General features: G+C 50.0%; 12 protein-coding genes across 12 annotated transcripts; 7 read left to right on the forward strand and 5 right to left on the reverse strand.

Annotated features, from left to right (window-relative positions):
* Positions 1-1535: 1535 nt before the first annotated feature.
* N7517_005964 (putative histone h1.3.) lies at positions 1536-2348 on the reverse strand (the record flags this gene model as incomplete). Its single annotated transcript, XM_056723694.1, has 2 exons — positions 1536-2183; positions 2247-2348. 2 exons carry the CDS (start codon positions 2346-2348, stop codon positions 1536-1538), a joined length of 750 nt encoding a protein of 249 aa, XP_056579944.1.
* Positions 2349-3212: 864 nt separating this feature from the next.
* Positions 3213-4120, reverse strand: N7517_005965 (uncharacterized protein; the record flags this gene model as incomplete). The annotated part of the gene is made up of 3 exons (XM_056723695.1): positions 3213-3628; positions 3687-3845; positions 3901-4120. The coding sequence occupies 3 exons, from the start codon at positions 4118-4120 to the stop codon at positions 3213-3215; spliced, it is 795 nt and encodes a 264-aa protein (XP_056579945.1).
* Positions 4121-4395: 275 nt separating this feature from the next.
* On the forward strand, positions 4396-5595 carry N7517_005966 (glutaminyl-peptide cyclotransferase family protein; the record flags this gene model as incomplete). Its single annotated transcript, XM_056723696.1, has 1 exon — positions 4396-5595. The coding sequence occupies one exon, from the start codon at positions 4396-4398 to the stop codon at positions 5593-5595; it is 1200 nt and encodes a 399-aa protein (XP_056579946.1).
* Positions 5596-5921: 326 nt separating this feature from the next.
* Positions 5922-6968, reverse strand: N7517_005967 (YeeE/YedE family protein; the record flags this gene model as incomplete). Its single annotated transcript, XM_056723697.1, has 2 exons — positions 5922-6626; positions 6681-6968. 2 exons carry the CDS (start codon positions 6966-6968, stop codon positions 5922-5924), a joined length of 993 nt encoding a protein of 330 aa, XP_056579947.1.
* Positions 6969-7682: 714 nt separating this feature from the next.
* Positions 7683-9203, forward strand: N7517_005968 (FAD-binding oxidoreductase; the record flags this gene model as incomplete). The annotated part of the gene is made up of 2 exons (XM_056723698.1): positions 7683-7941; positions 7999-9203. The coding sequence occupies 2 exons, from the start codon at positions 7683-7685 to the stop codon at positions 9201-9203; spliced, it is 1464 nt and encodes a 487-aa protein (XP_056579948.1).
* A 532-nt stretch (positions 9204-9735) lies between these two features.
* N7517_005969 (uncharacterized protein) lies at positions 9736-11205 on the forward strand (the record flags this gene model as incomplete). Its single annotated transcript, XM_056723699.1, has 3 exons — positions 9736-10272; positions 10326-10526; positions 10591-11205. 3 exons carry the CDS (start codon positions 9736-9738, stop codon positions 11203-11205), a joined length of 1353 nt encoding a protein of 450 aa, XP_056579949.1.
* Positions 11206-11638: 433 nt separating this feature from the next.
* N7517_005970 (ABC transporter integral membrane type 1) lies at positions 11639-16503 on the forward strand (the record flags this gene model as incomplete). The annotated part of the gene is made up of 3 exons (XM_056723700.1): positions 11639-11965; positions 12038-14629; positions 14698-16503. 3 exons carry the CDS (start codon positions 11639-11641, stop codon positions 16501-16503), a joined length of 4725 nt encoding a protein of 1574 aa, XP_056579950.1.
* A 1004-nt stretch (positions 16504-17507) lies between these two features.
* N7517_005971 (aspartate--tRNA ligase MSD1) lies at positions 17508-19697 on the forward strand (the record flags this gene model as incomplete). The annotated part of the gene is made up of 3 exons (XM_056723701.1): positions 17508-17718; positions 17798-18516; positions 18579-19697. The coding sequence occupies 3 exons, from the start codon at positions 17508-17510 to the stop codon at positions 19695-19697; spliced, it is 2049 nt and encodes a 682-aa protein (XP_056579951.1).
* Positions 19698-20637: 940 nt separating this feature from the next.
* Positions 20638-21556, forward strand: N7517_005972 (uncharacterized protein; the record flags this gene model as incomplete). Its single annotated transcript, XM_056723702.1, has 3 exons — positions 20638-20842; positions 20905-21092; positions 21194-21556. 3 exons carry the CDS (start codon positions 20638-20640, stop codon positions 21554-21556), a joined length of 756 nt encoding a protein of 251 aa, XP_056579952.1.
* A 427-nt stretch (positions 21557-21983) lies between these two features.
* On the reverse strand, positions 21984-23585 carry cox10 (protoheme IX farnesyltransferase; the record flags this gene model as incomplete). Its single annotated transcript, XM_056723703.1, has 1 exon — positions 21984-23585. One exon carries the CDS (start codon positions 23583-23585, stop codon positions 21984-21986), a length of 1602 nt encoding a protein of 533 aa, XP_056579953.1.
* A 164-nt stretch (positions 23586-23749) lies between these two features.
* N7517_005974 (putative monosaccharide-P-dolichol utilization protein) lies at positions 23750-24706 on the forward strand (the record flags this gene model as incomplete). The annotated part of the gene is made up of 2 exons (XM_056723704.1): positions 23750-24376; positions 24440-24706. The coding sequence occupies 2 exons, from the start codon at positions 23750-23752 to the stop codon at positions 24704-24706; spliced, it is 894 nt and encodes a 297-aa protein (XP_056579954.1).
* A 176-nt stretch (positions 24707-24882) lies between these two features.
* med8 (RNA polymerase II mediator complex subunit MED8) lies at positions 24883-25730 on the reverse strand (the record flags this gene model as incomplete). Its single annotated transcript, XM_056723705.1, has 2 exons — positions 24883-25504; positions 25606-25730. 2 exons carry the CDS (start codon positions 25728-25730, stop codon positions 24883-24885), a joined length of 747 nt encoding a protein of 248 aa, XP_056579955.1.
* Positions 25731-25912: the final 182 nt, after the last annotated feature.

Consider the following 25912-nt stretch of genomic DNA (forward strand, 5'->3'; position numbering starts at 1 on the left):
TTGTTCCATTTTCAACCTCGACTGGTTTGGTAAGAGAGAAGAAAGGCAGAAGATAAAGAGAGGTGCTCCATGCGGGAAAGAAGTCAATAAAATGCTCGGGACGCCCCGGGCCCTAAAAAACGGGGGCCAATTTCGAAGGGAAGAGTGTGCCTTGGATTGCGCCTTGGATTGCGCCATTATTAGCAGCGTGTCTGACCAGCTCGAGTTTGGCTGTAGCCAAATCAATATAAGTTTGAATCAATCTCTAGGGCTAGACTATGAGGAAACGTGAGGGTGCCGGGAAAGGTTTCTGTGGTGTAATGACTTTCAACCAACATCTCTGCCCAAAGCATTTGTTTAAACCAGACTTGTCGATGCAAGCTCCAGTTTGCACATTCGATCATGTATCAACGGTCATTACTTTCTCAGTACCCAGCGGTATAGGTGCCAACTGCCAAAACCCCATTTCTAGTTAATAAATATTTGATGCCTTGATGCCTAGATTTCGCCTGGCGGCCTGAATTAACGACGGGCAGAAGAATTAAAATACCTGAGTTACCATAACACTTCTCTTAATAATCAAAGTAGCCTGATTTTGCTGGCGTTTACAACTCTCAAAAATGAAGCTTTTGATCTCCATACAAATGGAGAGATCTCGACTTTCTTAGACGGCTTGCAAGTGTCAAAAATAAAGCTTTTGATCTCCATATTCTAGGTGGTTTACAAGTCCAAAGACATGGAGATACTACCAATTGTATAGAGATGAAAAGCTTCATTTTTGACACTTGTAAACCGTCCAAGAATATCGAGATCTCTCCATTTGTATGGAGATCAAAAGCTTCATTTTTGAGAGTTGTAAACGCCAGCAAAATCAGGCTACTTTGATTATTAAGAGAAGTGTTATGGTAACTCAGGTATTTTAATTCTTCTGCCCGTCGTTAATTCAGGCCGCCAGGCGAAATCTAGGCATCAAGGCATCAAATATTTACTAACTAACTAGAAATGGGGTTTTGGCAGTTGGCGCCTATACCGCTGGGTAGCCTGCTGTTTGTAGCGTCATATGCAGGTGATACAGGTCTACTCCATATACTAAACCACTATTACTCTGGGACTGACATTGAAGACAATACTTTTGAAATGTGCTTTCCACCAACTGTCTTCGATTAAACACCTTCCAGGCCTATAGCATTTATCCGCATTTATTCCTTCGCACGTGAAATCACTGCGGCTCCAAACAGAGGGACGCTGAATGAGGTCTGCCCGCATAAAACCTCCGGTTACCGACCTTAGAATGTACTTTGTACATGATATATGTAGGTTCTAGAGCATGCAAATGCAATATCCACTGTGTTTGATTTGAGTGCCGTATCACTTGTTCAAGACAAACTAGTAGAGACCTTTTTTTTTCCCTCAAGAGTATTCACGATTTCCCTTGGTAACCTCCTCACATTCTCCTCCTAATGCCTTCCTTGCCATTTCCTAAAAAAACCAGTCCTTCTCAAATGTGCTCCGTGATAATTGTTCCATCTCGTGTTTTTGAAGTTTTGAACCCGGGATTAATCCTCGTGCTCTTCGTCCTCCTGAATGTCCTCCTCGTAGCTGGGATCGTCCTCTTCTTGGGGCAAAGGAGACTCAGAGAGTTGCTGGTTCACTGCCAGATCAAGCGCATCCCCGTCGGTCTTGTCGTACTTGCCGATATTCTCATTGCCCTCATCCTGGTCTTCAGTCTTGCCCTTTGTAGCGTCAACGGTAGCGGCAGGCTCGACGAAAGGCTCAACGAAAGGGTCAACAACGGCGGTCTCACGGCTAGTATCTTCAGCAAACATGGCGGCGGAGGTGGTGGTAGGACTGAGCTCGGGGTCAACGGGGATCTGGTCTTCACTCTCCTCAAACTTGACAGCGCCCTTGCTACCCTTGGGGGTCTTGGTCGCCTTGGGAGTCTTTGGGGTCTTGGGGATCTTGGGGGTCTTAGGAGCCTTGGGAGTGCGGGGCTTGGCCTTCGCGGTCGATTTTCCACGCTTGGAAGGAGTCTCCTCAGGGGACATATCGGCCTGGGCGCCATTGCCGTTGCCGTTACCATTGCCCTCAGTATCAGCATTGTCATCGCCGAACAGCTTGTCGAGCTTTCGCTTCGCATTTCGGAAAAGAGTTTGGGCGGAAGACGCTTTGATTCCAGCGTTCACAGCAAGTTTGTCGTAGTCAACCTTTGTGGTCCAATATGTTAGCAGGCATAAGACAATGAGGAAACTTGGGACCAAATGACATACCTTGTCGTTCTTCAAACAGACATTGGCGAGGACCAGGAGCTTGGTTTCAGTCGCGGAAATGCCAGGGAAGAGTTTATCTTTGGAATTAGCCGGGGAGGACATCTTGACTTAGTTTGTTGAGGTTGTGGGTAGATGGGGTGGTTAAGTCGAGTATCAAAGCTGATTTGAACTTGAAGTGATGAATACACGATGAAAGAGAGACGGTGTGGAGTTGTAGAGGGAAACAGGGAAAAGGGGAAACAGCATGGATCTGAAAAGGAAAGCAAGATTATGTGGACTGAACTGATCTTGCAAAACAAGAAAGTGAACTGATACTGTAGAACGCAAGGTTGCCAATGCAATGCTCGCAAAATGTGATGCTCAACTTGAAACTATTAACTTGAAAGAAGATAAAAGAAGAGAACCAGTTGAGCCAATTATGAAGGCTATTTAACTGCGTTCAGACGTTCAATCGCGAAGATATTTCAGGGATAATGGGCTTTTTTGAAGTGCCTTTAGTTCAGAGCTGTCTAAGATGAGGGCTAGGTAAGACTTCAGGGAAAGAGCATATAAACAGACTTGATTTTTCCTTGCTATCAAATGCTTCTTTGCGCTAGCAGAATTGATACATGTTACTTTCGACTCGATTAACGTCCAAGTGACGTCCAAGTAGCGCGAAATAGCTCAAAATTTGGATTCGGGGCGGTTAGGAAATGGGGTTCCCCCCAAGGCATGGGTGTCTTCTTTCCGTTCGACTAATGCGCGTTAATTATGACTGGGACTTCATAGTTACTATATAGCAGAGACACAAGGCCCTAAGGTAGATGTATAGATATCAAAATGCCCCTAGTGTGACCAATTATCAATTGACCGTTACCAAGACTTCAATTATAGTGGCCGAGACTAGCTCTCTCGATCAAGCAACTGACAGAATTTGACATCAAACCATCAATGTAACCAGCCATCAAGTCGCAGATTTATATTCGATCAACGAGGCTGCGGCTTGGCTTTTTGAATTTGCTGGTAAATTACATTCCACAATTCTGGATAGAAAGCCGATGTCTGTCTCCCTGGTTTACTGTGGGTTCCAGTATAGAATTGGGTTGGAGCTCTGCCCTGCCACCATCGTTGCGGCGACGGATTCAGATTCTTGAATGTGACGGGCCGCAAGGAGTCTTTGAACGGAACCAGATCTCCAAGGCGAACAGCCGTTTGCCGGGGAATAGTATTGAACCGCATGTTGGTGAGATACAGAACAGCTGTCGGAGGCAGGTCTTTCGCATACTGGGCGGCAGCTTCCCGTGACTTTCTGGCAAAGGCCGGCAGGGCCAAATGAATGAAGTTCACGTAAGGGGCAGCAGTATAGGACACAAATAGCATTGGGAGGGCACCAGCGGCAATCACTACAGTAAAATCAGCATAAACGCCCAGGCGGTGTAATATCCAAGTTATATAGCTTACCCGCAGGTGTGCTGTACCAGGGGTAGTCAGCCACGGAGCATGCCGGTGCAACGATTAGACATGCTGCACCAAAGAGAATCACTGTGGTGATTCGCAGTGTCCCCAGAAAGATAGCTCTGCCCGTCCCTCCATAGTAGACCAAGATTCGTTCAGGTGGGCCTGCAACTCTAGCTCAGCACGCGCACTTAATGACCGGCGGGAGGGTTCACACTACCTGACCTGACGGTTGTCTTTTGGGGTGTGAGGGTTCTTGCGACTGGAGAACGCGTGGCTGGAAGTGTTTCCTTCGATTTGGGTAATGGTGAAAGATGCTTCTGCGACGGCCGAGGGATCTGCGACTTGAACCGGACCCAGACGCTCCTCCGAAGACTGCGCTGGGCACATTCTGGTAGAGTTGTGCGTAATTGAGGGTGAAGTAGAATTTGTAGTCGCATTGTGCCTGTGTAATGTAGTTGGCTTAGAATTGGGACGTTGATCAACACCCGCAATAAATCGCCGTGATGCCGATTGCTCGGCAAAAAGGTGACCGCCTTAGCTTCCGCTCTGTTTGGATTGCTGCATGAGCTGATCCTTGCCAGTATTTGACACGTTCTCCTTTGATCTCATACTCTATAATACCGTTGGGTACCTGGCTGAACTAGTCTTGAACTCTGTTCAATCGTTCCTTTGATGCAGGTCATGAGCAGTTAGCGCGAGCTCCTTCAACCCCATGTCTTCGGCTTATCGCACAACACCTGGCATTGTGTCACTTTGGCTAGGGCTTCTTTTAATGCTTCTATCATGTGTAGAAGCATACGAGGAATTATCAGATAAGACACTGACCGAACTCCTGCGGCCTAATAACGACTTTGATATTCACAATGGCGCTCTGTTGTCACCTATACTAAGGACCCGCGTCCCTGGCACCCCCGGCTCCACTGCGGTCCTGAATCACTTCGTCGACTTTTTTCGAACTTCGTTGCCCAAATGGACTATTGAGGTCCACAACTCTACAGCAAAAACACCACTATCAAAGGGGAAGGATGTACCCTTCCGAAACTTCATTGCTACGCGCGATCCTCCTTGGGCCTCGGTTGGCGACGTTGGGCGTCTCACTCTTGTCGCTCACTATGACAGCAAGATAGAACCGGAAGGCCTCATCGGGGGGATCGACAGTGCTGCGCCATGTGCGATGATCATGCATGCCATGCGCAGCGTGGATGCCGCGCTGGAGAAGAAATGGTCCGCGTTGAAGGAGCAGGGACTAAATGACTACCTCGAAGAGGAGCGGGGTCTCCAGGTCATATTCTTGGATGGCGAAGAAGCCTTTAAAGACTGGACTGACACCGATTCTCTCTACGGAGCTCGTGCCCTGGCTACACATTGGGATGACCAAGTCTATCCCGCGATGTCGGAATTCAAGGGTCCCCTGTCGTCAATATCTCTTTTTGTCCTGTTGGATCTGCTGGGCTCGAAATCCCCGACAATTCAGTCTTACTATGAGACCACCCACTGGGCTTATCAACGCCTGGGCGCCATTGAAAAGCGGTTCAAGTCACTGAAGCAGTTCAAGTCTGCCTCGGCTGATCCGTGGTTCGTCGATACCGAAAAGGATGGGCACAAGCTCGCGCCTATGGGTGGCATCCAGGACGATCACCTTCCTTTCCTCGCAAAGGGTGTTGAGGTTCTCCATCTCATTGACTTTGCTCCCTTCAAGGGGTTCCCTCCTGTTTGGCATACAATCGACGATGATGGTGAGCATTTAGATTTGGATACCGTCGAGGACTGGAGCATGCTAGTTACCGCCTTCGCTGCTGAATGGATGGAGTTGGAAGGATACTTTGACCATCCATCAGCACCCAGTCCACGCAGTGACGACGAGTCTGCTGAGTTGGAAGGACTTCGCATAAGCAGGAAGACTGAGTTGTAAGCCATCCTTCCGTTTACTCCTGAGGTCTCCTTTGTATATTTTCGGTCCCCTGTAGCCTTTTCCCCCTCTGTTATATACCCAATGCATTTATTCGCGGACCAATGGCATATATTCTCAGTTGAACCGACTATGTACATATTCTATGGCATTGTTTCCTTTGCTAATCAAACCTCGGACGCAGCTCATGAGAGATACGGACCTCCATCTTTTGGGGCTTTCCTTGCCTCATCATGCACCGATTTCTACTATATTCATCCACGATAACGCCAAAAGTCGACAAAGCTAATGGAGAATCAAATGCCCATAATTTATACTTCTCATTCCCATTAAATGAGGTTGCCCAGCATGTATCCACCCATCGTGATCAGCCCCCAGGTCGGTTGCAGGACTGTTCGCAAAATTGCAGGGCCTGGGCAGACCCCTCTCAGTCCCCAGGCTAGCCCGAATGACGCAGCACCCGCGATAAACCGCCAATCGATGTCACTCACGGTGGCTGTTGGGAGTCGCCATTTCTCAGCAAGGGTAGGCTTTGCAACATTCTTTTCCTTTTCGACCGCCTGGCCTGGTTTCTTAGCCAGGAAAGTGAACAGGGATGGTCCAATTCCAAACAGAATGATCAGCACCAGCGACGGATCAAATCGGGATGGGTCAGTCAAGATGGCAAAGAACCTGAGCACCTTGGCTGGGTCTGCCATTCCAGATATCAAAAGACCCAGACCAAACTCCAACCCTGCCACATAGGAATAGGCGACCCTAGATTCCTCCGATCGATGGACAATCCGCGGGATAACGATGAAGTTCGTGATGGCCGCTAGCAGTGCTGCACCAGTCATAAAGCCCAACTCGGGTCCAGATGGATACACTGGTGTATAGCACGGGGTCGTACCACAAGAAGGGATGTTGGATCCGCCCTCGACAAAGTTCGCCGTGAGCAGTGCAGTTGTGAAAAAGATGGCGGTTGCAATCAACGAGCGGGGTGACAGACGCGAAAGGCCACACAGCATGTGTCCAGAGGTACAACCTCGACCGTTCTACATTCACTTAGTCAACTTGTTCCTTTTTCAGTTATGTCCGATACTCCTCACCTTTGTCCCCCATCCCAATAGGAAGCCCACTCCTAACGTTGCTGCAGCAGAAGCCAAGGAATTTGGCGGTGCGGGATAGTTCGGGATCAGTGATGGTGCCAAGAAGTACACTGGTACAATGCTGGACACCAAACCCGCGATGATGGGCACATTGTCACGACTCGGGTTGAAGGCGCACTCAGATAGGAGAGAGGATATACCGAAGACGGCGCCGTTGTGTACTAGCAGGCCGGTTGAGCCGTGGAATAGTAATAGTGCACCCAGCGTGGTATGAATTGGGGTGAACATGCTGTCGATGCTCTGTCGATTTGCCGATTTGTCTTTGTTCTTAAAGTTTTACTCCTGATGTCATTGCGGATGTGTTGGACCGAGTGTTTAATAGGAGATCCCTATGATAGCTGAAGCATAGAACACCCAAGGAAGGTAGAAAAAAAAATATCTATAATCTGTGATTTTCTTGAATTCGGCGTTTGAAAAGAAAGCAATGAAATAAAGGAGTAGATAGGGTTTCCATATTGCCTGTCAAAAAGTTTCCGGATCGGGGACCATTGACGTCGCCGTTATGGTGGTCCCCGAGCAGTTTCTTTCGGCATCTCTCGGTATTCACTTAGGCCCTTATGGGTTTATTGGTTGACGATTCGAACATTTACTCTAGCTTTCATCATTTCAAGCACTTTCATGTACTAATTATCCGTGTTACACTAGTCCCTGCAGTAGCATGACAGGACTTTAGTAACTATGTTTAGACGAACAACTTTAAATAATCAGGAGATCCCCTGAGTATTAACAACCAATGTGACAATTGTGACATATGTAACAATTGTAACACCGAGAAAATGAGACATCGGAGTGAACAGCAGACCTGGCCAGGGCTCTCCGTCTCGTGAAGCAGTCGCAATTCAGCTCTTGCTATATGTTCTACCGGTCATTACGGGTCTCTTCCCTTGTTAAATTCTACTTGACCATCTTGGAAGTAATCCTCAATTCTCACTCTTATCCAAAATGGGGAATACATCCAGCGTCGCCGGCCGTGAGTGCTTCATGGCTGCCGTGGGAGGAGACCCCAATATGGCTGCCTTTCGTGGAGATTTGTTGTATGAATTTCGGGCCCTGCCATCATATAACCTGGCCATTCCTGTCCATCCTGAGGCGATCACATATCCGAATACTACGGCTCAGGTCGCTGAAATCGTGCGTTGTGCCGTCGAGAGAAACTACAGGGTGCAAGCTTACAGCGGAGGTCACAGCTATGGTAACTATGGTACGAAGCCTTCTTGGTTTAAATCCCACCCTTGCTAAGCCAAATGTACTATGTTAGGTCTGGGAGGCGCCGATGGTCACGTCGTCGTCGACCTAAAAAGCTTCCAGAAATTCTCCATGGATCCGGAAACCCACATTGCCACTGTTGGGGCAGGTACAAACTTAGGTGATCTCCAAGACCGTCTTCTGCATGCAGGTGGTAGAGCTATGTCTCATGGTTCTTGCCCACAAGTCGGTGTTGGTGGTCATTTCACCATTGGTGGTCTCGGTCTCATGTCGCGACAATGGGGAACTGCACTGGACCATGTGCTGGAGGCTGAAGTAGTCCTGGCAAATTCCAGCGTTGTGAGAGCATCCGACACCCAGAACCAGGATGTTTTCTGGGCTATCAAGGGTGCGGCCGCCAGCTTTGGTATCGTCACTGAGTTCAAAGTTCGCACTCAGGAAATTCCCAAGGGCGCTGTGCAATACACGTATACATTCAGCCAGGGAAACGTACTTGACAAAGTCAAACTCTTCCAAGCCTGGCAGTCCGTCGTGGCAAAGCCTAATATTACGCGTAATTATTCCACTGAGCTCACAATCTTCCCGGATGGTATTGTGATCACGGGCAGCTTCTTCGGAACCACAGATAAATTCCAAGAATTTGAGCAGGAAAACAATCTTCCAATCCAAAATAAGGGCAATGTGGCATACATCACAAACTGGCTAGCCTTAGTAGCCCACGCGGCTGAGAATTATCTGGTCTCCATCGGCGGAGCTTTACTCACTTCGTTCTACTCCAAGTCAGTATCGTTCACAGTCGACGAACTGTTCACCGAGCACGCCCTAGTTGCCTTGTTCACATACCTCGACACCGCACCGAAAGGCACTCAGAACTGGTGGGTTATTTTCGACCTGGAAGGTGGTGCAACCAACGATGTTCCCATGAATGCCACAGCCTATGTTCACCGTGATGCTGTCATGTGGATGCAATCCTATGCTGTTATCGGGTTTGAGCCTCCTGCGTACATTTCCAGACGGTTCCTCGATCGATTGCATCAAGTTGTCATAGAGAATCGACCACCCGGTCCTCTGCGTTCCTATCCGGGATATGTTGATCCTTACCTCAAGGATGGTCAGATGGCCTACTGGGGGACCAATCTTGGACGGCTCCAACGTATCAAGACTCTTGTTGATCCCAAGGATATCTTCCACAACCCGCAGAGTGTGGCCGTTAATCCCACTACCGATTTTCATGACCTGGTATCTGACCGTATCTGACAGTTTGTGTGAGAGATCCTTGCGGTTAGGGTTGCTTTGGGGAGAAATCGGGTGCCAGATTCACATGTCATATTGACGCAAGAGCAGGCACTGTGACATAGTTTTGTTGGTATCGATTTTATTATATTTCCTGTAGGAATATAGTCTTAATTGGAACAAATTCGAGGTTTGAACATTTCTCATGAAAAGTGCAGATTTGATTTCGAACAGGTATGCGTTATAAATATGTTAACGGGATCTTATACATTTTGTTATTATTTCTTCCTTTTCTTCCCGTCAGTTGCAAGCTCGCGCTACATTCCAGTTACTGATTGCAAATTTCCATGTCTGATATCTTTGACGTCGTTGGCCCTTGGAAAGTCGAGCCGTTTGTTACTAAGCCATATCCAAAGACCCCGGGCCGACATCAACTCAACTTTCCATCTATAAAGCCATACGGTTAATACATGAGTCCAATAGTCCCATGCATGTGTGGGCTGAAAGTCTCGCTTGATACACGCTGTGACGCACCCTAGCCCAGGAGGCCCCAGTCATGAAACGCGCCTGCAGCCCAGAACCCAGCCCGGAGCATGAGCTGAACAAAGAAATGTCGCTAAATGAACAGCACCCAATTCTCTTAAGCCTAAATGCGCCCGTCTCTCCGCCACTAAAAAGAGCATCCATCAAAAGGGCCAAGGATGGAGGAGACGCCATCCCGCTGACCACATCACAACTAAATATTTCATCCAGCCTCGCTGCCATCGAAGCAGGCCAGGTTGAAGTGACCGACCCTCTGACCACAATTTCCACAAAGCTCAAAGAATGCGTTCGCCCACTTCCAAATCAACCAATACCCCGGCTACCCATCAAGGAATGGGTCGAGCTGTACAGACGTAATGAGCACCCAGAAGGACGCCATTTCGTCATCCATCAACATGACCATCCCATCGCAGGGCCCCATTATGATCTCCGCCTCCAGTTCTCAGAGACCAGCTCTGTCAGTTGGTCGGTTATGTATGGGATGCCCGGGGATCCGAATAGCCAACGATTAAACCGGAATGCAACTGAAACTCGGATCCATTGTTTATGGGTTTGTAACTGGGAATGAGATGATATACCAGCAATTTACTTACATATTCACAGAATCATCTCATTGAAACAGCTTCCCACAAAACGGGGAGCCTGATTATCTGGGACACTGGAGAATATGAAATCCTACCTTATCAGATGGACCCCTCTGGCCCTGAGACCGATGATTCTCGATCAGAGATCTCCGAAGATAGTCAGGGTCCACCGGAAGAGCAGATCTCAGACAGTGCGAAGTTACGAGAAGCTTTTCAAAATGTAGGTCTATCCCCGTACATCATGGAGACAATGGGCTCGGTTCTCTAACGCATAAGACACCAAGCGCAAAATCCGACTCCGACTACATGGAACTCGTTTACCAAAAGACTACACTATTATTCTGCGGATGGACAAATCAACCGATTTCGCGCGGCCGATCCGCGAGGGCCCTAAACGGCGTCGTCGACACCCATCCAGGCGAACGGTGCCACAAGCGCCGTCTACCTCGGACTCGGAATCGCCCTCGCCGCGAAATAACCAAGAATCAAGGGGGGACGCAACACCGCCACGGTCTCAATCCGAATTTCAAACCGGCCCGGCTAAGCATGCACATGTAGGAAATACCCACACCGCCGACCTTGAGATACAAAGAAACAATGCCTACCCAGGGTCCAGCAATATGATCGGCTCGATCCACCAGCGGCGATGGTATCTCAGTTTAGACAGAGAATCATCTGGATTTGAGCCGACCATGGTGAGAGGAAATGAAAGTGAGGGAAAAACTAGGAAAAGAACATGGACCCCGAAACCCGTCGGAAAAGGATTTGAGCCGTTCTACGTGCACGGACCAGAAGCTGAGCGGAGTCTTATCACGGCGCGTTTGGGGGTCGATGTCTTAGATGATGAGGGCGTGGAGGAGTTTGTGCCGAGACGCGGGTGGAGGCCGGTCCTGCATTAGATGGGCATTAGATGGACATAAGCTATACAAGTATGTATTCTCCCGAAAGAGTGGAATGTTAGCGCTTAGTGCTTACGCCATATTTCGCAATACTACACAGTGCTCGGAGATAACAGTGTCCACATGGCGGTTCTGGCCGACGTACATAAGTAACTAGTTCAATGCTTGAACACGAGTTCTGTAAGGTATATTGCATGCGTGTGACTCAATACACAGCCCTGGAGGGAAATTGATCTGACATTTAATATAGTCTGAATAGGTTTCTGAGTCACTTGCGGTCTAAGGTCGGTCTATTCCCTTCTTACCCCCCCCGCTCAATGTGACATAGCTGACGCTAGCAGGGATATACGAATTCGTTATAGTCGTTGATGATAACGCGTTAATAGTTTTTTTTTGTCTGTCTTTTTCTTTTTTTTTTTCGTGTGCGAAGAATATGTCCTACTTGGCGACATCTACCTATCTAGCTTTGTCGCTAGTTGCTCTGGATAGTATACCTGCCATCCAGAGTATCGCCAACCGTATTGCTGGCAAAGCGCGTGACTATGACCCTATCCAACTAGCCAAAGATGTATACCGTGATGAAGATGGCGAAGCGACCGAGGAATCCCTCCGAGCCTTCTCTGATAAATGGCAAAGAATCGCTATCGCCCTGTTCTCCATCGCCGGACTTCTGGTGACCCTCGCATTGGCTGTTCTTGCAACATTGAAGCTCTTTATTACCAATTCCACGCCATTGATATGGTTGCAGTTCGGGGTGTGGGTATGTAGAAACCCTGATAAAGAGCACGAAACCATTCCATTTAAAAGCTAACAGTCAGTTTTTATCTTGTAGATTCTTCTTAGTATTCAGGCTGTTGCTTTCTTCACTGAACCCCGACCGACAAGCCGATATGTACTAGGGCACTTCGCTTTCTGGGGGAGTCTCGTTGCCATTGCAGTTCCAGGAATTGAACTGGGCGTCTTGGTATTCTCTCAACTCCCCATCCCTCATGGCCGAGTTTGGGTCGGGCTGCAATTGGCTCAAATTGCTAGCGCTGCTCTTCGCGCCGTATTCTGTGTTCTGCTACCGCGTCGTCCAGATGTTTACCATGAAGATAAGCTGGTTGAGCAGGAGCTTTCAGTCTCTCTACTCAGCCGCTTCACTTTCAGCTGGTCCAATCAGCTGTTAAACCATGCAGTGAAGCACAAGAAAATGGAGCTTGATGATATCCCCAAGCTTACGGCAGCGAATCGTGCGGGTTTCCTCCGTGAGAAATTCGAAATTGCTAGACACAACCGGAAATTGTGGAAAGCGATCATCTTGGCGCATTGGCAGTCATTACTCGCCCAGATGACGCTTAGTCTCCTGATTTGCTTCCTGAGTTTTGGGCCGCAGGTCGCCCTGTTTCAGATATTGAAAACACTTGAACTGCGTGATACTCCGTACTGGAATATTGGGGCATCATATATCTGGGTCCTCGCCTTGGGTGGGTTCTTGTTCCTCACCTCGAGCGTGGAGGCGTGGCTGTTCTGGGTGGTATACTCTAAACTTGGGGTTCCGACCTATGCAGAGCTGTCAGCGGTCATATTTGCCAAAGCCATGCGTCGCAAGGACGTGAAGCATACAAAGAAGTCCAACACGCCAGACGAATCCGGTAATTCCACCAAGGGATCTACAGGGGACCACGAAGATGACGAGGATGCAATGAAGAAAAGCCGCCAGAGTATTATCAACCATGTGGCGGTGGATGCTCGACGCGTTTCAGATTTTGCCTCTTTCAACTATATCATCCCACAAGCGACCTTCAGAATCATTATCGGTGCTGCGTTTCTGGTCCAAATCCTCGGCTGGCGCAGTGCCTTTGCCGGCCTTTCAGTCTCTGCTCTTGTGACACCGCTGAATGCATACGCAGCTAGAAAATATTCGAATGCCCAGGACCGATTGATGAAATTCCGTGACCAGAAGCTGGCGATCGTTACCGAAGTGCTGCAGGGAATTAGGCAGATCAAATTCTCCGCTTTGGAGAAGCAATGGCAGAAGCGTGTCCAGGATACGCGTGAAACCGAACTTGGCGCATTGTGGGCTTCCTTCGTTGCTGATATTGGCCTGCTTGCAATCTGGGTTCTCGGTCCTGTCGGCTTATCCGCCGTCTCGTTGACTACATACGCCATTATTAATGGCACTTTGACACCTTCTGTGGCTTTCACAGCCATGGCAATCTTCAATTCCCTCGAGGTGTCGCTCGCTATTATACCAGAGCTTATGTCGATGGGCTTAGAGGCGAAAGTTAGCGCGGATCGTATCGACGAATTTTTGGCCACCTCCGAAAATGTTGTCAATACTGTCCCCGCTGAATATATCGCTTTCGACAACGCCTCTGTTGCATGGCCTGCGGAGGAACAAGATATCCAAGATTCCGAGGATCGTTTTATTTTGCGTGACATGACCTTGAAATTCCCGACGAAGAGTCTAAGCGTGGTGTCGGGCAGAACTGGCTCTGGAAAGAGTCTCCTTCTCTCATCGATCCTGGGTGAATGTGATGTCCTCGCCGGGACGATCATGGTACCAGTTCCACCTCCTATCACAGACCGATTCGATCATGTTGCGACAAAGGCAAATTGGATTATCGACTCGGCCATTGCCTATGTTGCGCAGATGCCATGGATCGAAAATGCTACGATTAAAGCGAACGTTCTCTTTGGACTCCCGGATGACGCAGAGCGCTACCGACAGGTCATCTTTGCTTGCGCTCTGGAGAAAGATTTCGAGATGCTACCGGACGGAGATATGACCGATATCGGTGCGAATGGTGTCAACCTTAGCGGTGGCCAGCGCTGGCGTGTCTCATTTGCCCGCGCATTGTACTCTAGGGCTGGCATACTTGTTCTGGATGACATCTTTAGCGCCCTCGATGCGCACACAGGTCGTCACCTCTTTGAGCGCGCTCTCACCGGGGAACTCGGCCAGAACCGAACTCGCATTTTGGTCACTCACCATGTAGCACTGTGTCTTCCTCGCACCGACTATTCCGTGCTGTTGGAGAATGGTCGTATCAAATATGCAGGTACCGTTGATGACCTGAGGGAATCACATCATCTAGAGGATATCCTTCGCGAGGAACAGGCCGCAGAACAAGCGGATCTTATAGCAGATGGAGACGATTCTGAATTACTCAATGACGAGGAGACAACTCTCCAAAAGGTGATCTCCAATACATCCTACCAAAAAGCGAGCACCGCTCCAAATGGCCAAGCTCCCAACGGAAATGGAGCTGCTACTGCACAGACGACTACTCCGAAGAAGTTTGTGGAAGACGAAAAAAGAGAAACCGGTTCTGTGCGGCTAGCAGTGTACCTTGCTTTCTTAAATAAAGGTGGCTCCGTAGTCTACTGGTTGATGACTCTCGCGGTCTATTTATCGTTTTCGACCCTCTTGATTGGACGGGTAAGTGCATAAAATCCCAAGATATTATTGTCTATATTTTGTTTATTTGGACTAATCCTTATTTACAGTCTTGGTGGATCAATATTTGGACGAGTTCATCCTCCAATACAAAGGTCCATCCCGAGCAATACAATATCCTATTGCAGCATACCATGCAATCGACTGCACCGGTCCCACAACATGATGACCTCTTTATGTACCTCGGAGTCTATGTTGCCATCTCGATGAGTGCCTGTATAATCGGGACAGTCCGTTATTACTGCATTCTTTCGGCATCAGTCCGGGCCTCGAGAAACTTGTTCAATGGCTTGATTTATGCTATCCTCCGCGCGCCACTCCGGTGGCTGGACACTGTTCCATTGGGGCGAATTCTCAATCGCTTCACAGCCGACTTCCACTCAATCGATTCACGAATCGGATACGATGTTGGATTCTTCGTGGGCAAGATCCTAGATGTTCTCGCAATCATGATTGCGGGGATGCTTGTCGATTGGATGGTGATCTTGTTCGGCCTGGTCCTGTTGCTCGTATGTCTCAAGCTGGCAGTATCCTATTTGGAAGGTGCCCGTCAGATCAAACGTCTCGAGAGCACTGCGAAAAGCCCAGTGTTTGAGCAGTTTGGGTCTAGTCTCGCTGGCCTAATCACCATTCGTGCGTTCAGCAAACCAGACACCTACGTCGAAATCATGTACAACAAGATCAATCGCCATGCGCAGGCATGGTGGACCTTGTGGCTGTTCAACCGCTGGCTCGCGTTCCGCATGAGCGTCGTTGGCGCTATCTTCTCAACCGTCACTGCTGGTCTGGTGGTCTATCTGCCTGGTATTAGCGCTTCACTTGCGGGTTTCGCTCTCAGCTTTGCGTTGCAGTATAACAATGCGATCACGATGGCACTACGACAATACGCTAACATTGAATTGAACATGAACGCCATAGAACGTGTAATCGAGTATTCCAACATCGAGCTCGAGAACCAAGGAGGAGCAGATGCACCTGCTGCTTGGCCCACAGAGGGCCATCTCGAAGTCCACGATCTTGTGGTGGGCTACGCACCGGATCTCCCACCGGTATTGAATGGGCTCAGCTTCTCGGTGGAGAAGAACCAGCGTGTGGGCGTCGTTGGACGCACAGGGGCTGGCAAGTCCTCTTTGACGCTTGCACTCTTCCGATTCTTGGAGGCACGCTCAGGCCAGATCTTCATTGACGGACTCGATGTCTCCAAGATCAAACTGCACGACCTCCGCAGCAGACTTGCAATCATCCCGCAAGACCCAGTGCTATTCTCTGGCACGGTGCGATCGAATCTTGACCCGTTCGAAGAATACAGCGATACAGAGCTCTACGATGCGCTAGCACGCGTGCACCTCATCTCCCAGGCCGACGACGATGAGCTCACTCTCACATCCCGGACTGCCACGCCTCCTCGCCAGCCCAGCGAAACAGGCGCCTCGACACCAGTGACGGCCCAGAAGACTAACGCAAACGTTTTCACCTCTCTCTCTGCGACTATCTCCGAGGGTGGCCTTAACCTCTCCCAAGGTCAGCGCCAGCTCCTTTGTCTTGCCCGTGCCATCGTTGCGCGGCCCAAGATCATGGTTCTAGACGAGGCGACCTCGGCTGTCGATATGGAGACCGACGCGTTGATTCAGCAGTCTATCCGTGCGGAATTCGGCCGCAATGCCACCACACTGCTGGTCATTGCGCACCGGCTTAGCACAATTGCGGACTTCGATCGCATTCTTGTTATGGATGCTGGCAAGGCGGCTGAGTTTGGCACGCCAAAGGATCTTATGGGGATTGAGGGTGGTGTCTTCAAGAATCTTGTTGAGAATAGTGGGGAGAAGGAGGTGTTGGAGAAAATGATATTTGCATAAGATGTTCAGAGAGACGATTATAGGGGACTAGGGACTAGTATACATACTTAGGGGTTTGTTTTTGTATGAATTACCCCAGTTTGGAGAAAAACGAGGATATCAGAATACTACAGTGATGCGATTCGGAATTTAAACAGCATGACGAGAAGAACTAACAATGCATAGATATATATACGAGTCCAGGCAGTAGCTGCCGTCCTACCAATGATGATAGAGATACATGTAAGTTCTAAATACTGAAATGAAGAGTTTGGTGAAGTCCATGATATTTGCTTAAATGTCTGCTATCTTCTCATCAGTGGGTTTATAGAGAGAATCAACAGTGACTGAGGTGACTATGCCTCGGAGACAATTGGCTCTATTATAATCCTACCGCCGAGAATAGCCCAGACATAGGAACAAGTCCCCAAGACCAAAGCATAGCTAGCTAGATGCGAATATAAGAGCCGAAAGAGAGGACCTCAGACATGAAAGGCGTCGTTGCCAACACCTATCCAACATCCATATCTTCCAGCTTAAGGGAAACCCTCAAACCATGGCCCAAAGCCAATGATCACACCTTCAAGTCTTGTGAATGGGATCAGAGATGCCTTCATCGCGTCCGTTATGTAAACAAGGTTGGTATGCCGAACGCATATATCACATACCCTACCCTCGATTCGTACAGCCCTTGAGCTCTCCGAAGAGAGAGAGCCGCACGTCTCAGAGGACAGAGACTGTCTCATATATAACACACTAGGCTTTCATCATTCTGGGAAACAGTCAGTAAAACGATCAAGAAGTGTAATGCCCGTTGAAATGGCTGGGAACATTAATACTCACAAGTATAAAACTTGGAAGGATGAAGAAGAAAAGAAAAACGAGCGAAAATCCGCGGTTTTTATTTCTGCGGGCGCTAGTCCGCTTCCAGGGCGGGGTGGCTTTCTGCCGGTTCTAATGATCAGGTTGTCCGATGACTTGCTTTCTTCCGGTTTGGCTACAATTGCATTCGCGACAATTGAAATATGCCAATCGCTGCCGTGCAGCTCCGCTCTTTGCGGTTGAGATCCAGCTATATTGAGATCTCGAATCTCCTGCGGGGTCGATCAATCGCTTGTCCCAGACAATGCTATAGCCCCATTCAGGCGCCGCGGCAGTTCCATGCTCGGGCTTGTTTGCGACAGGAGGAGCCTCCTAAACAGCTTCCTGCTTTTCTGGAGGCTTACAAGCGGGCTGGTATGTTAATATCCTCTGCCGAAATGCTTTTTCTCCCCGTGGTTGGAAAGGGCCTTGACTAACACATGATACCCTACAGTAAACTTCCCTCCTGCCACCCACGATTTCGAAACATTCTTTGCACAAGCCGAGCCAAACACGGAAGTAGTACTACATGGGTACCTCGGAACCCGCGCAGACCTGTCTAAGAAACTATCCTTCGTGCGCCTATCCGATCCCACCCTGCAACACAGCCTACAAGTTGTAGCATTCGCCAAGAACGATGCCTTCGAGCAGCTCAAGACCGTGAACGTGAACAGCCCTGTGGCTGTGCGCGGGATAGTTCAAAAGAAAAAGACCAAGCCATCAGAGGCGGACAACACACCAGCCCAAGATCTATGGGAGCTCGCACTGGAAGAAATCCACCCCCTCAACGACTTCCCCAAGGATCTAATTATGACGCCTGAAACGGTGTTCCCACCTGAGCAACGATACCTCCAACTGCGGTCGGATGCAGAGCTGCGCGAAGCGCTGCGTTTCCGCGCCCGCGCGCATAATCTTTGCAAGAAAGAGCTAGAGGAGCAGTCTCGGCCGCCGTTTGTGGAGATCGAGACCCCGCTGTTGTTCAAGTCTACGCCGGAAGGCGCACGAGAGTTCATTGTGCCTACACGAAGGGAGGGCCTGGCTTATGCCTTGCCACAGAGCCCACAGCAGTATAAGCAGATCCTCATGGCTAGTGGCTTGCCAAGGTATTATCAGTTTGCGCGTTGCTTCCGGGATGAAGATCTGCGTGCGGATCGTCAGCCCGAGTTTACTCAGGTATGAATTTCTATAGTTTGGTTGGGTGATCGGTGATATATATGCTAATTGAATATCTACAGCTTGATATGGAAATGTCTTTCGCGACAGGCGACGATGTCATGCGCACCGTGGAAGGGGTCATTCGCCGACTTTGGTCGTCGTTGATGAAAGACCCTGCCCCGGAGGGCCCATTCCGCAAAGTTCCCTACCAGGAAGTCATGGCCAAATATGGCTCTGACAAACCGGACACGAGATACGGGATGGAAATCATTCGACTTGATCATGTTCTTCCCGTGGATCTAGTCGGCAAGATTTCTGACCTGAGCGATCCCATCGTGGAGGCTTTCAAGCTCGAAGGGAATAACAACGATCCCGCTGAAACCCATAAGTTCATTACCCAGTTCCTCGACTCCGCCGCAGGTGCGCCGTTCAACAATAACCCAGACGGCGGCCCAGGTGTCTTCATCTACAATGGCAAGCAGCCTCTTTGCGGACTACAGCCCTTCGGCTTCGAAGCAGCTGAGCAAGTCGAGGAACTGCTAGACCCTGACCACGGTGACCTGATTGTCCTGCAGGCACGTCCCCGTGCCCCTTTCTCCGGGGGTTCAACCCCAGTTGGCGATCTACGCCGTGCACTCCACGCTACCTCGGTCTCAACAGGCTTCAAGCCCGCCCCAACCGGATTCGACTTCCTCTGGGTCGTCGACTTCCCCCTCTTCTCCCCCTCCTCAGACTCGGAGCCTGGTCAGGGCGGCGCAGCAGGCTTCTCCTCCACACACCACCCCTTCACCGCACCCAAGACCCCCGCCGACGTCGACCTCCTCCTCACCGATCCCACCCGGGTGGTGGCTGACCACTACGACCTCGTTGTCAACGGCGTCGAGCTAGGCGGTGGTAGTCGCCGTATCCACGACGCAGCAGTGCAAGAATTCATCTTCCGTGATATCCTAAAAATGCCAGCTGAGCGGTTGACCGACTTCTCACATCTGCTCGATGCCCTTCGCTCTGGCTGTCCACCTCACGCTGGTCTTGCCCTGGGCTTTGACAGACTTGTCGCTGTTATGCTCGGCAAGGAATCCGTGCGTGATGTGATCGCATTCCCGAAGACCGGCAAGGGGGGCGATGATGCCATGGTTGGAGCCCCGAGTCCCATGACCGAGGAGGCATTGAAGACGTATCACCTGCAATTGAGGAAGTAGATATTGACCGGTGCCACTAGCGATTGTATATCACATTGTCCTCGAGGACGATCCATTTTGTACCATACCGATGTACTATACCTGAGGTTGCATTGGCATTTGTCTAGGAAGTTCTATAACATAATCCTCTTCTCGGCATCAAGTTGATCAAATTACGCAGCATACAGTACATATCACGGGGTTTCTGGATTCTCAGTGGGACCCGGTCGATGCTCAGGGGTATATCAAGCATCACACTCAATTGAGAGGTCAGGAACCCCCTGATATGAATCCTGAGAGTAGTATTCTTGACACATTCTGGCCTTTTTTTAGATGTCCTATACCCATTTAGAGTCGGCCAAAGTTCCTGATTTGGTCCTCATTTTTGAGACCTTCATTTGTCTCAAACCCTAAAATCATGTGGGTTTCAGCCCTGGGGGTTTCAGGACTTTTGTTAGATCTGATACATCTCGGCACATAGTATAGATACCTCGGCTGAAGATTTCTCAGAGATAGTTGTATACACCAGAGGTATGTTTTCTGAAAAATAACTTCGGATTTTTCTTTTAAGGTCCGCACGTTGAGATCGAAGTACTACATCTGGGAGAGCGCGCGATCCATTGTAGATCACTTGTAGGGCTACGTTCTCCAACTATATGGAGTACTCAGTACTAAAAAAAGTATATTCTACAGGGATCGTTGGATGAAACAGGGTCCCCGTTTCATCAAATTTTGGTTTAAGACATCCTCAGACCATGATCCTCCCGAGGTTGTCCCGAGTATGCGTGCCCTACTATCCACCCTAATAGAGAAGTGCCGAATACAAAAGCAGAGATCTCCCCATATATAGAATGACTGAATCATCCCTCTTTAGTCTTCCATTCATCCATTCATTCACTCGTTCTACCCTGCAGAGCTGGTCTCTCAGATCCATTCTTTATATAAATTCCCTCGTTTCAATATGAAGTCTACTATCATCCTCGCTTTGGCTAGTATTGCCATTGCGGCTCCCACCCGCACCATTGAGAACCGCCAGCTGCCCAGTTTCGGTTCTAGCAGTGCTACCGGCAGTGGATTGGATGCGTGGAAGTCGCTCATCCCAGGACTCTCGGGGTCTGGCGGCTCCGACAGCTCGTCGGGCAGTGGATTCAGTATCCCCGGCTTGGGTAATACCCCCTATCAAACTACCCCAGGATCCAAAGACACAATCCTAAACGTTGGTTTCTAGGATCTTCAACCGAGAATGGTGTGACCAAGAATGAGGGCTGCAAGGAATTCACGTTCATCTTTGCACGCGGAACTACCGAGATGGGTAATATGGGCTCGGTCGTTGGACCACCCGTCGCCACGCAGTTGAAGTCACTGACCGGCGACAAGGTCACCGTGCAGGGCGTGACATACCCGGCAGATGCAGCGGTATGATCACCCTATTCCCTCTCCCCGGCACTTGACTTGTCTCTGTGTACTGCTATCGAGATCAACAAACAGGCCTGTTAACTAACGCTCCATTCGAACAGGGCAACGCACTGATGGGTGCAAGCGGCGGCCCCGTGATGGCCAAGCTCGTCGATCAGGCTCTTAGCCAGTGCCCTAAGACCAAGATCTTGCTAGGCGGATACTCGCAGGGTGCGATGGTCGTTCACAATGCTGCCAAGAGCCTCACTGCAGGCCAGATTGCTGCTGCGGTTCTTTTCGGTGACCCTTTGAAAACCCAGTCTGTCGGTAAACTTGCCAGCGATAAAGTTAAGGAATTCTGTCACCTTGGTGACCCCGTCTGCTTGAACGGGGCAAATGCGATGGCGCATATCACTTATGGAACTGATGCCGAGGCGGCTGCGAAGTTTTTGGTTGAAGCTGCTGGAGTTTCCACTTCTTCGTAGGTTGATGGTGTCTGTCTCTGGTCGGCTAGGTGATGGCGATGGGGTGCTTCGAATTATGTCAATAGTTTCAGCTGTATAGTTGGAGAATCAGGGTTACTGCACCCTCCTATCAAGGGTTCTCTTTCAATCAGTACAGATGAGAATGTGTAGACTGGCAGATTTGCCTCCAAGGGAAGGAGCTAGTAGATTATGGTATGCCTTCGAAGTGCAGAGAACAAGAAGAGCCAAGAACAAAAATATCTGTATGGATTCCATATAGGACAGGTGTTATACAAAGTCAAAAAAAGAAACGCCACTCCAAACCGCTATATAAGACAAAATCCCAGAACCAAAATGTGGTTCGAATAGAAAAGTTGAGATAACTCAGTGCACCAGATGAATGAAACTGAAAGATATCCAGCACGAGAGACTTGTAGTTCACACATTCTCATGCAGTGGACAAAGTACTTGTCTGGATTGATTGTGCACGGGAAGATGCAGCCTCTTGGACCTTAGCCTTCTCGCCTTCAAGCTCTTCTTCATCCTCGTAGTACAGATACTCGTCATCCTCTTCGTCGGATTGTCCGAATATCTTCCTCCAAACGCCATCCCAGAGACCCTTCTTGGTAACTAGGCCGCCGACCAGGAGAATAGGCAGTTGCCAGATACTGGCCCAGAAGAGGCCACGTGCAGTGCCGTTGGCACCCTGATGTTGCCAGAAGTGGTATGCTTTATGGACCAACCAGCCATTGGCGACAGTACTACCGACAAGGAAACCACTTCCGACGACATTAACCCACCAGAGACCAATGGAGATAGGGAACATCAAAATAGAGTATCGCAGAGCAACCCGAGCACTGCGAGCTGGGTTCACCCAACATAGCATCCTGTAGCCGGCAGCTTTATACTCATCGCGGATCAGATGAGACAGGGCGTTGAAGTGGGGGAATTGCCAGGCGAACAAGATTCCACCTAGCAGCCATCCTCCAATGCTTTGTTCGCTGAAGAGCATGTCGCGCCATGTGTCATGACCCATTGTCGCCGTCTGGCCTGCTGCGGCGATCCATCCCATGAGTGGTGGGATACCACCAACCACGGCGCCAACCCAGGTGTTGATTACGTGGATTCGCTTCAATGGTGTGTATACAAAAGCATATAAGAAGATATTGGCGGCGGATAGGGCGGTAGTTGTCGGGTTAGTTCCGATATAAAGGAGCGAGAGGCCCACGACGGCGGTGCCAATCGCGAAGAGCAGAGCTCCCCGGGGCGAGACAAGTCCGCGAACCAGAGGACGATTACGAGTCCGGGACATAAGAGCATCGAATTTCGGTTCAAACATCATATTCAGCGTATTGGCGCTGCAGCAAGACAGGAAAGTGCCCGCCGTCAGGTATATAAAGGTCAAGGTCGAGGTCGAAAGTGTAGGGAGCGGGGTCATGGCCGGGTCGAGGGCGAGCAGAGACGAGATTGGGTACATCCCATATGCAGAGGTTGTGGTGAGGACGATCAAGAAGGACAGTCGCGGTTTCGTCAGGGCGAGGTATGCAGCCAACTTGCGGCGGAGGGAGGTAGTGGGGAGCGTGGATGAGAAGTTCGACAATTGCGCCGAGGCATCCAGCGGGAGACTGTGTTCTGGTTGTCCGGTTGCATTTCCTTCCTCCTTCAAGCGCTTCCGCCGCCTATGTGGTAGTTCCTCTGGCGTTGCTTCTGTCGCAATCGCAGCAGACGATGCTGTTGCAGACGAGTTGACCTGACTAGTGTACGCATCGCTGGGAGATGAAGTGGTTGATTTGCTTTTCGCATTCGAGGACGCAAGTGAGGACAGCAAGCCGCCTTTGCTATTTGACCCGTCGTTGAATCGATTGGCCGAGAAATATGATTTGTGGAATACCGAAGGGGACTGGTCATCCGCAGTCCCGGTCCGCCGTTTCGAGGACGATAGGAACCCCCGAATGCCCTCGGGGCGCACAAATCGAGGCCCGAAGAGACATTGTGTGCACAAAATTGCCTCTCGAGGCCTCCGTAGAAGGGATGGCCGCAGAGGGATCATGGCGGGTCGGTCATGCAGAAGGAAGAAAAGTGAACGAGAGAAGTTGAATTTCCCCGGTGGTGCACGGGCCACATCCGTTCACCTTGAGAATGTCAACAATTGTTCTTTCTGGACATTGCCTGATTTTCAACACGGTTCTGTTTTTTTATTATTCGCCACTCAAAATGGATACCATTCAGAAATCAGTGATCGCGCCTCTTCAGCCTTATTTGGCGCCTATTGTCTCGGCCATTCCCGAGCCAGTGCACGATGCTGTTGTGTCCTTGATTGGGAAATCTTGCCACGGCGCACTGTTAGTCGACCTCGATGTCACTAAGGACCCTGCCTGCACATCACTCGCCATCTCGAAGGCCCTCGGCATTGCTATCGTCGGCGCTAGTGCAGTCGTCAAAATCCCCCAGATTCTGAAGCTGATCAACTCCCGCTCATCGGCCGGTGTCTCGTTCGTCTCTTACGCCCTCGAAACCGCTAGCTTGCTCATCACCCTCTCGTACGGCGTGCGCAACCAGTTCCCATTCAGCACCTATGGCGAGACTGCTCTCATCGCTGTCCAGGATATCGCCATCGGTGTTCTGGTTCTGAACTATGCCGGACGCTCCGCCGCGGCGGCGGCTTTTATTGCTGTCGTAGCTGCCAGCGTTTATGCGCTGTTGTTCGATCAGACTCTTGTGGATGCGCAGACTATGTCTTACTTGCAGGCTGGTGCTGGTGCTTTGGGTGTTGCTAGCAAGGCGCCTCAAATCTATACCATCTGGCGCAATGGAGGAACCGGACAGCTTAGCGCATTCACGGTACGATTCTCCTTTCCTTTTAATATGATCTTAGTTCAGCCACTAATTACTTCTTCTAACCAGGTGTTCAACTACCTCCTCGGATCCATGTCCCGAATCTTCACCACCCTCCAGGAAGTCGACGACAAGTTTATCCTTTACGGGTTCATTGGTGGCTTCTCCCTCAATGTGATCCTCGCAATTCAGATGCTCTGGTACTGGAACGCCCCGGCACCCAAGCAGAAGGCCGCTCCTCGCGCAAAGGTCGTTGAGAAGGCCCCATCAGCTCAGAGCACGGGAGCGTCCCCCAGGCCTAGCGTGAAGACACCCACCACCCGCCGACGCGGTTAGATAGCTTAGCTGCTGTTTACCTTGGCTTTTTTTCCGGTTTGGTTAAAATAGTAATAATGCCGTCCGTTTTTGGAATCATGCAATTGGAGGAACGAGCTAGAGAAATTAGATTCATGGAGAACCGTGAACCAAGTAAAACTGTAAAAACAGACTACATGTCTCTAGAGATCGCGAGACTACGGCATGCGCCCAGTAGTCATATGTCTCAAAATAAGATCCAGCGGCACGAACGGCTGCACAGGACGCGGGTGATGAGGAGTAATCTTGAACTCCAACTCAGCACTACCAGGCCTGCGCTGAACACCGACAACATCCATCTCATCGCCATCCCCTTCCTCGCCATCGCTCTCCTCCTCCGATTCATCATCATCCTCCAACTTCCTCCTCAACCCAGTAACAACGTTCTCTATCCCAGCCTCGCGTTCCTCAAGCGTAAAATTCCCACCCCAGTTCCTCCGCCGCGCTTCCTGGTTGGCCTCCAGCGGCGCCCATTCCCATAATTCCGCGAGCTGGGCTTCGCTCAGCGGTTTGTGCGCAGCATCGGAGTCGGAGAAATTAGACGACGGGCCTGGGGCGGGCTCTGTGCCGGCTGCACGGCCGCGCGCAACCCAGTCTTCGACGCGGGGATCGAGTTTTGTGCGTAGAAGTTGTTCGAGGGTGTTTGCTTGTGTTCGGCCCGGGTATTCTGGGCCTGGGTAGGCAACTAGATTGGAGAGGAGGTCGCGTTGGTCGGAGAGTTGGTCGGAGACGCTAATGAGGTTGTTGGAGATGATGCTTGCTTGGGATTGAAGGGAGGTCCTGATTTTAGGTTAGTATGGTAATTTTGAGTACTCATTGCATTTGGCTGCTTAGGTCTGGGATTGAGATTATTGTCAAATTGGTGGGATGGTAGCTCTTACCAGGGTGGAAGAGGGTCGCTTTGGTTTAGACTCGCGATCAGCGAGCCTAGTGAGCGAGTCAGCTGCACTAGACGCTGCCGCGATTGCTCAAGGACTTTAATTTGCTCTTGCGTGAGGTTCGACATGGCCGGTTGAATGTGGAAGGTCAAAGAGCTCCGTGAGGGGATAAGATAAAGTAGACCGGCCCGCCTTTACAGTTGACTTCTCTTACCCCAATTTTCTTAGATTTTGTCTTCACTCTATGATGTTCTCAGTGAAATTGGAACTCTTTTAGTTGATTGATTCTATAACAAGCAATGTGCTACAT

Source organism: Penicillium concentricum (assembly GCF_028827145.1).
Source record: "Penicillium concentricum strain IBT 3081 chromosome Unknown utg000002l_segment0_segment0, whole genome shotgun sequence".
In the NCBI taxonomy this organism is placed as follows: Eukaryota; Fungi; Ascomycota; class Eurotiomycetes; order Eurotiales; family Aspergillaceae; genus Penicillium; species Penicillium concentricum.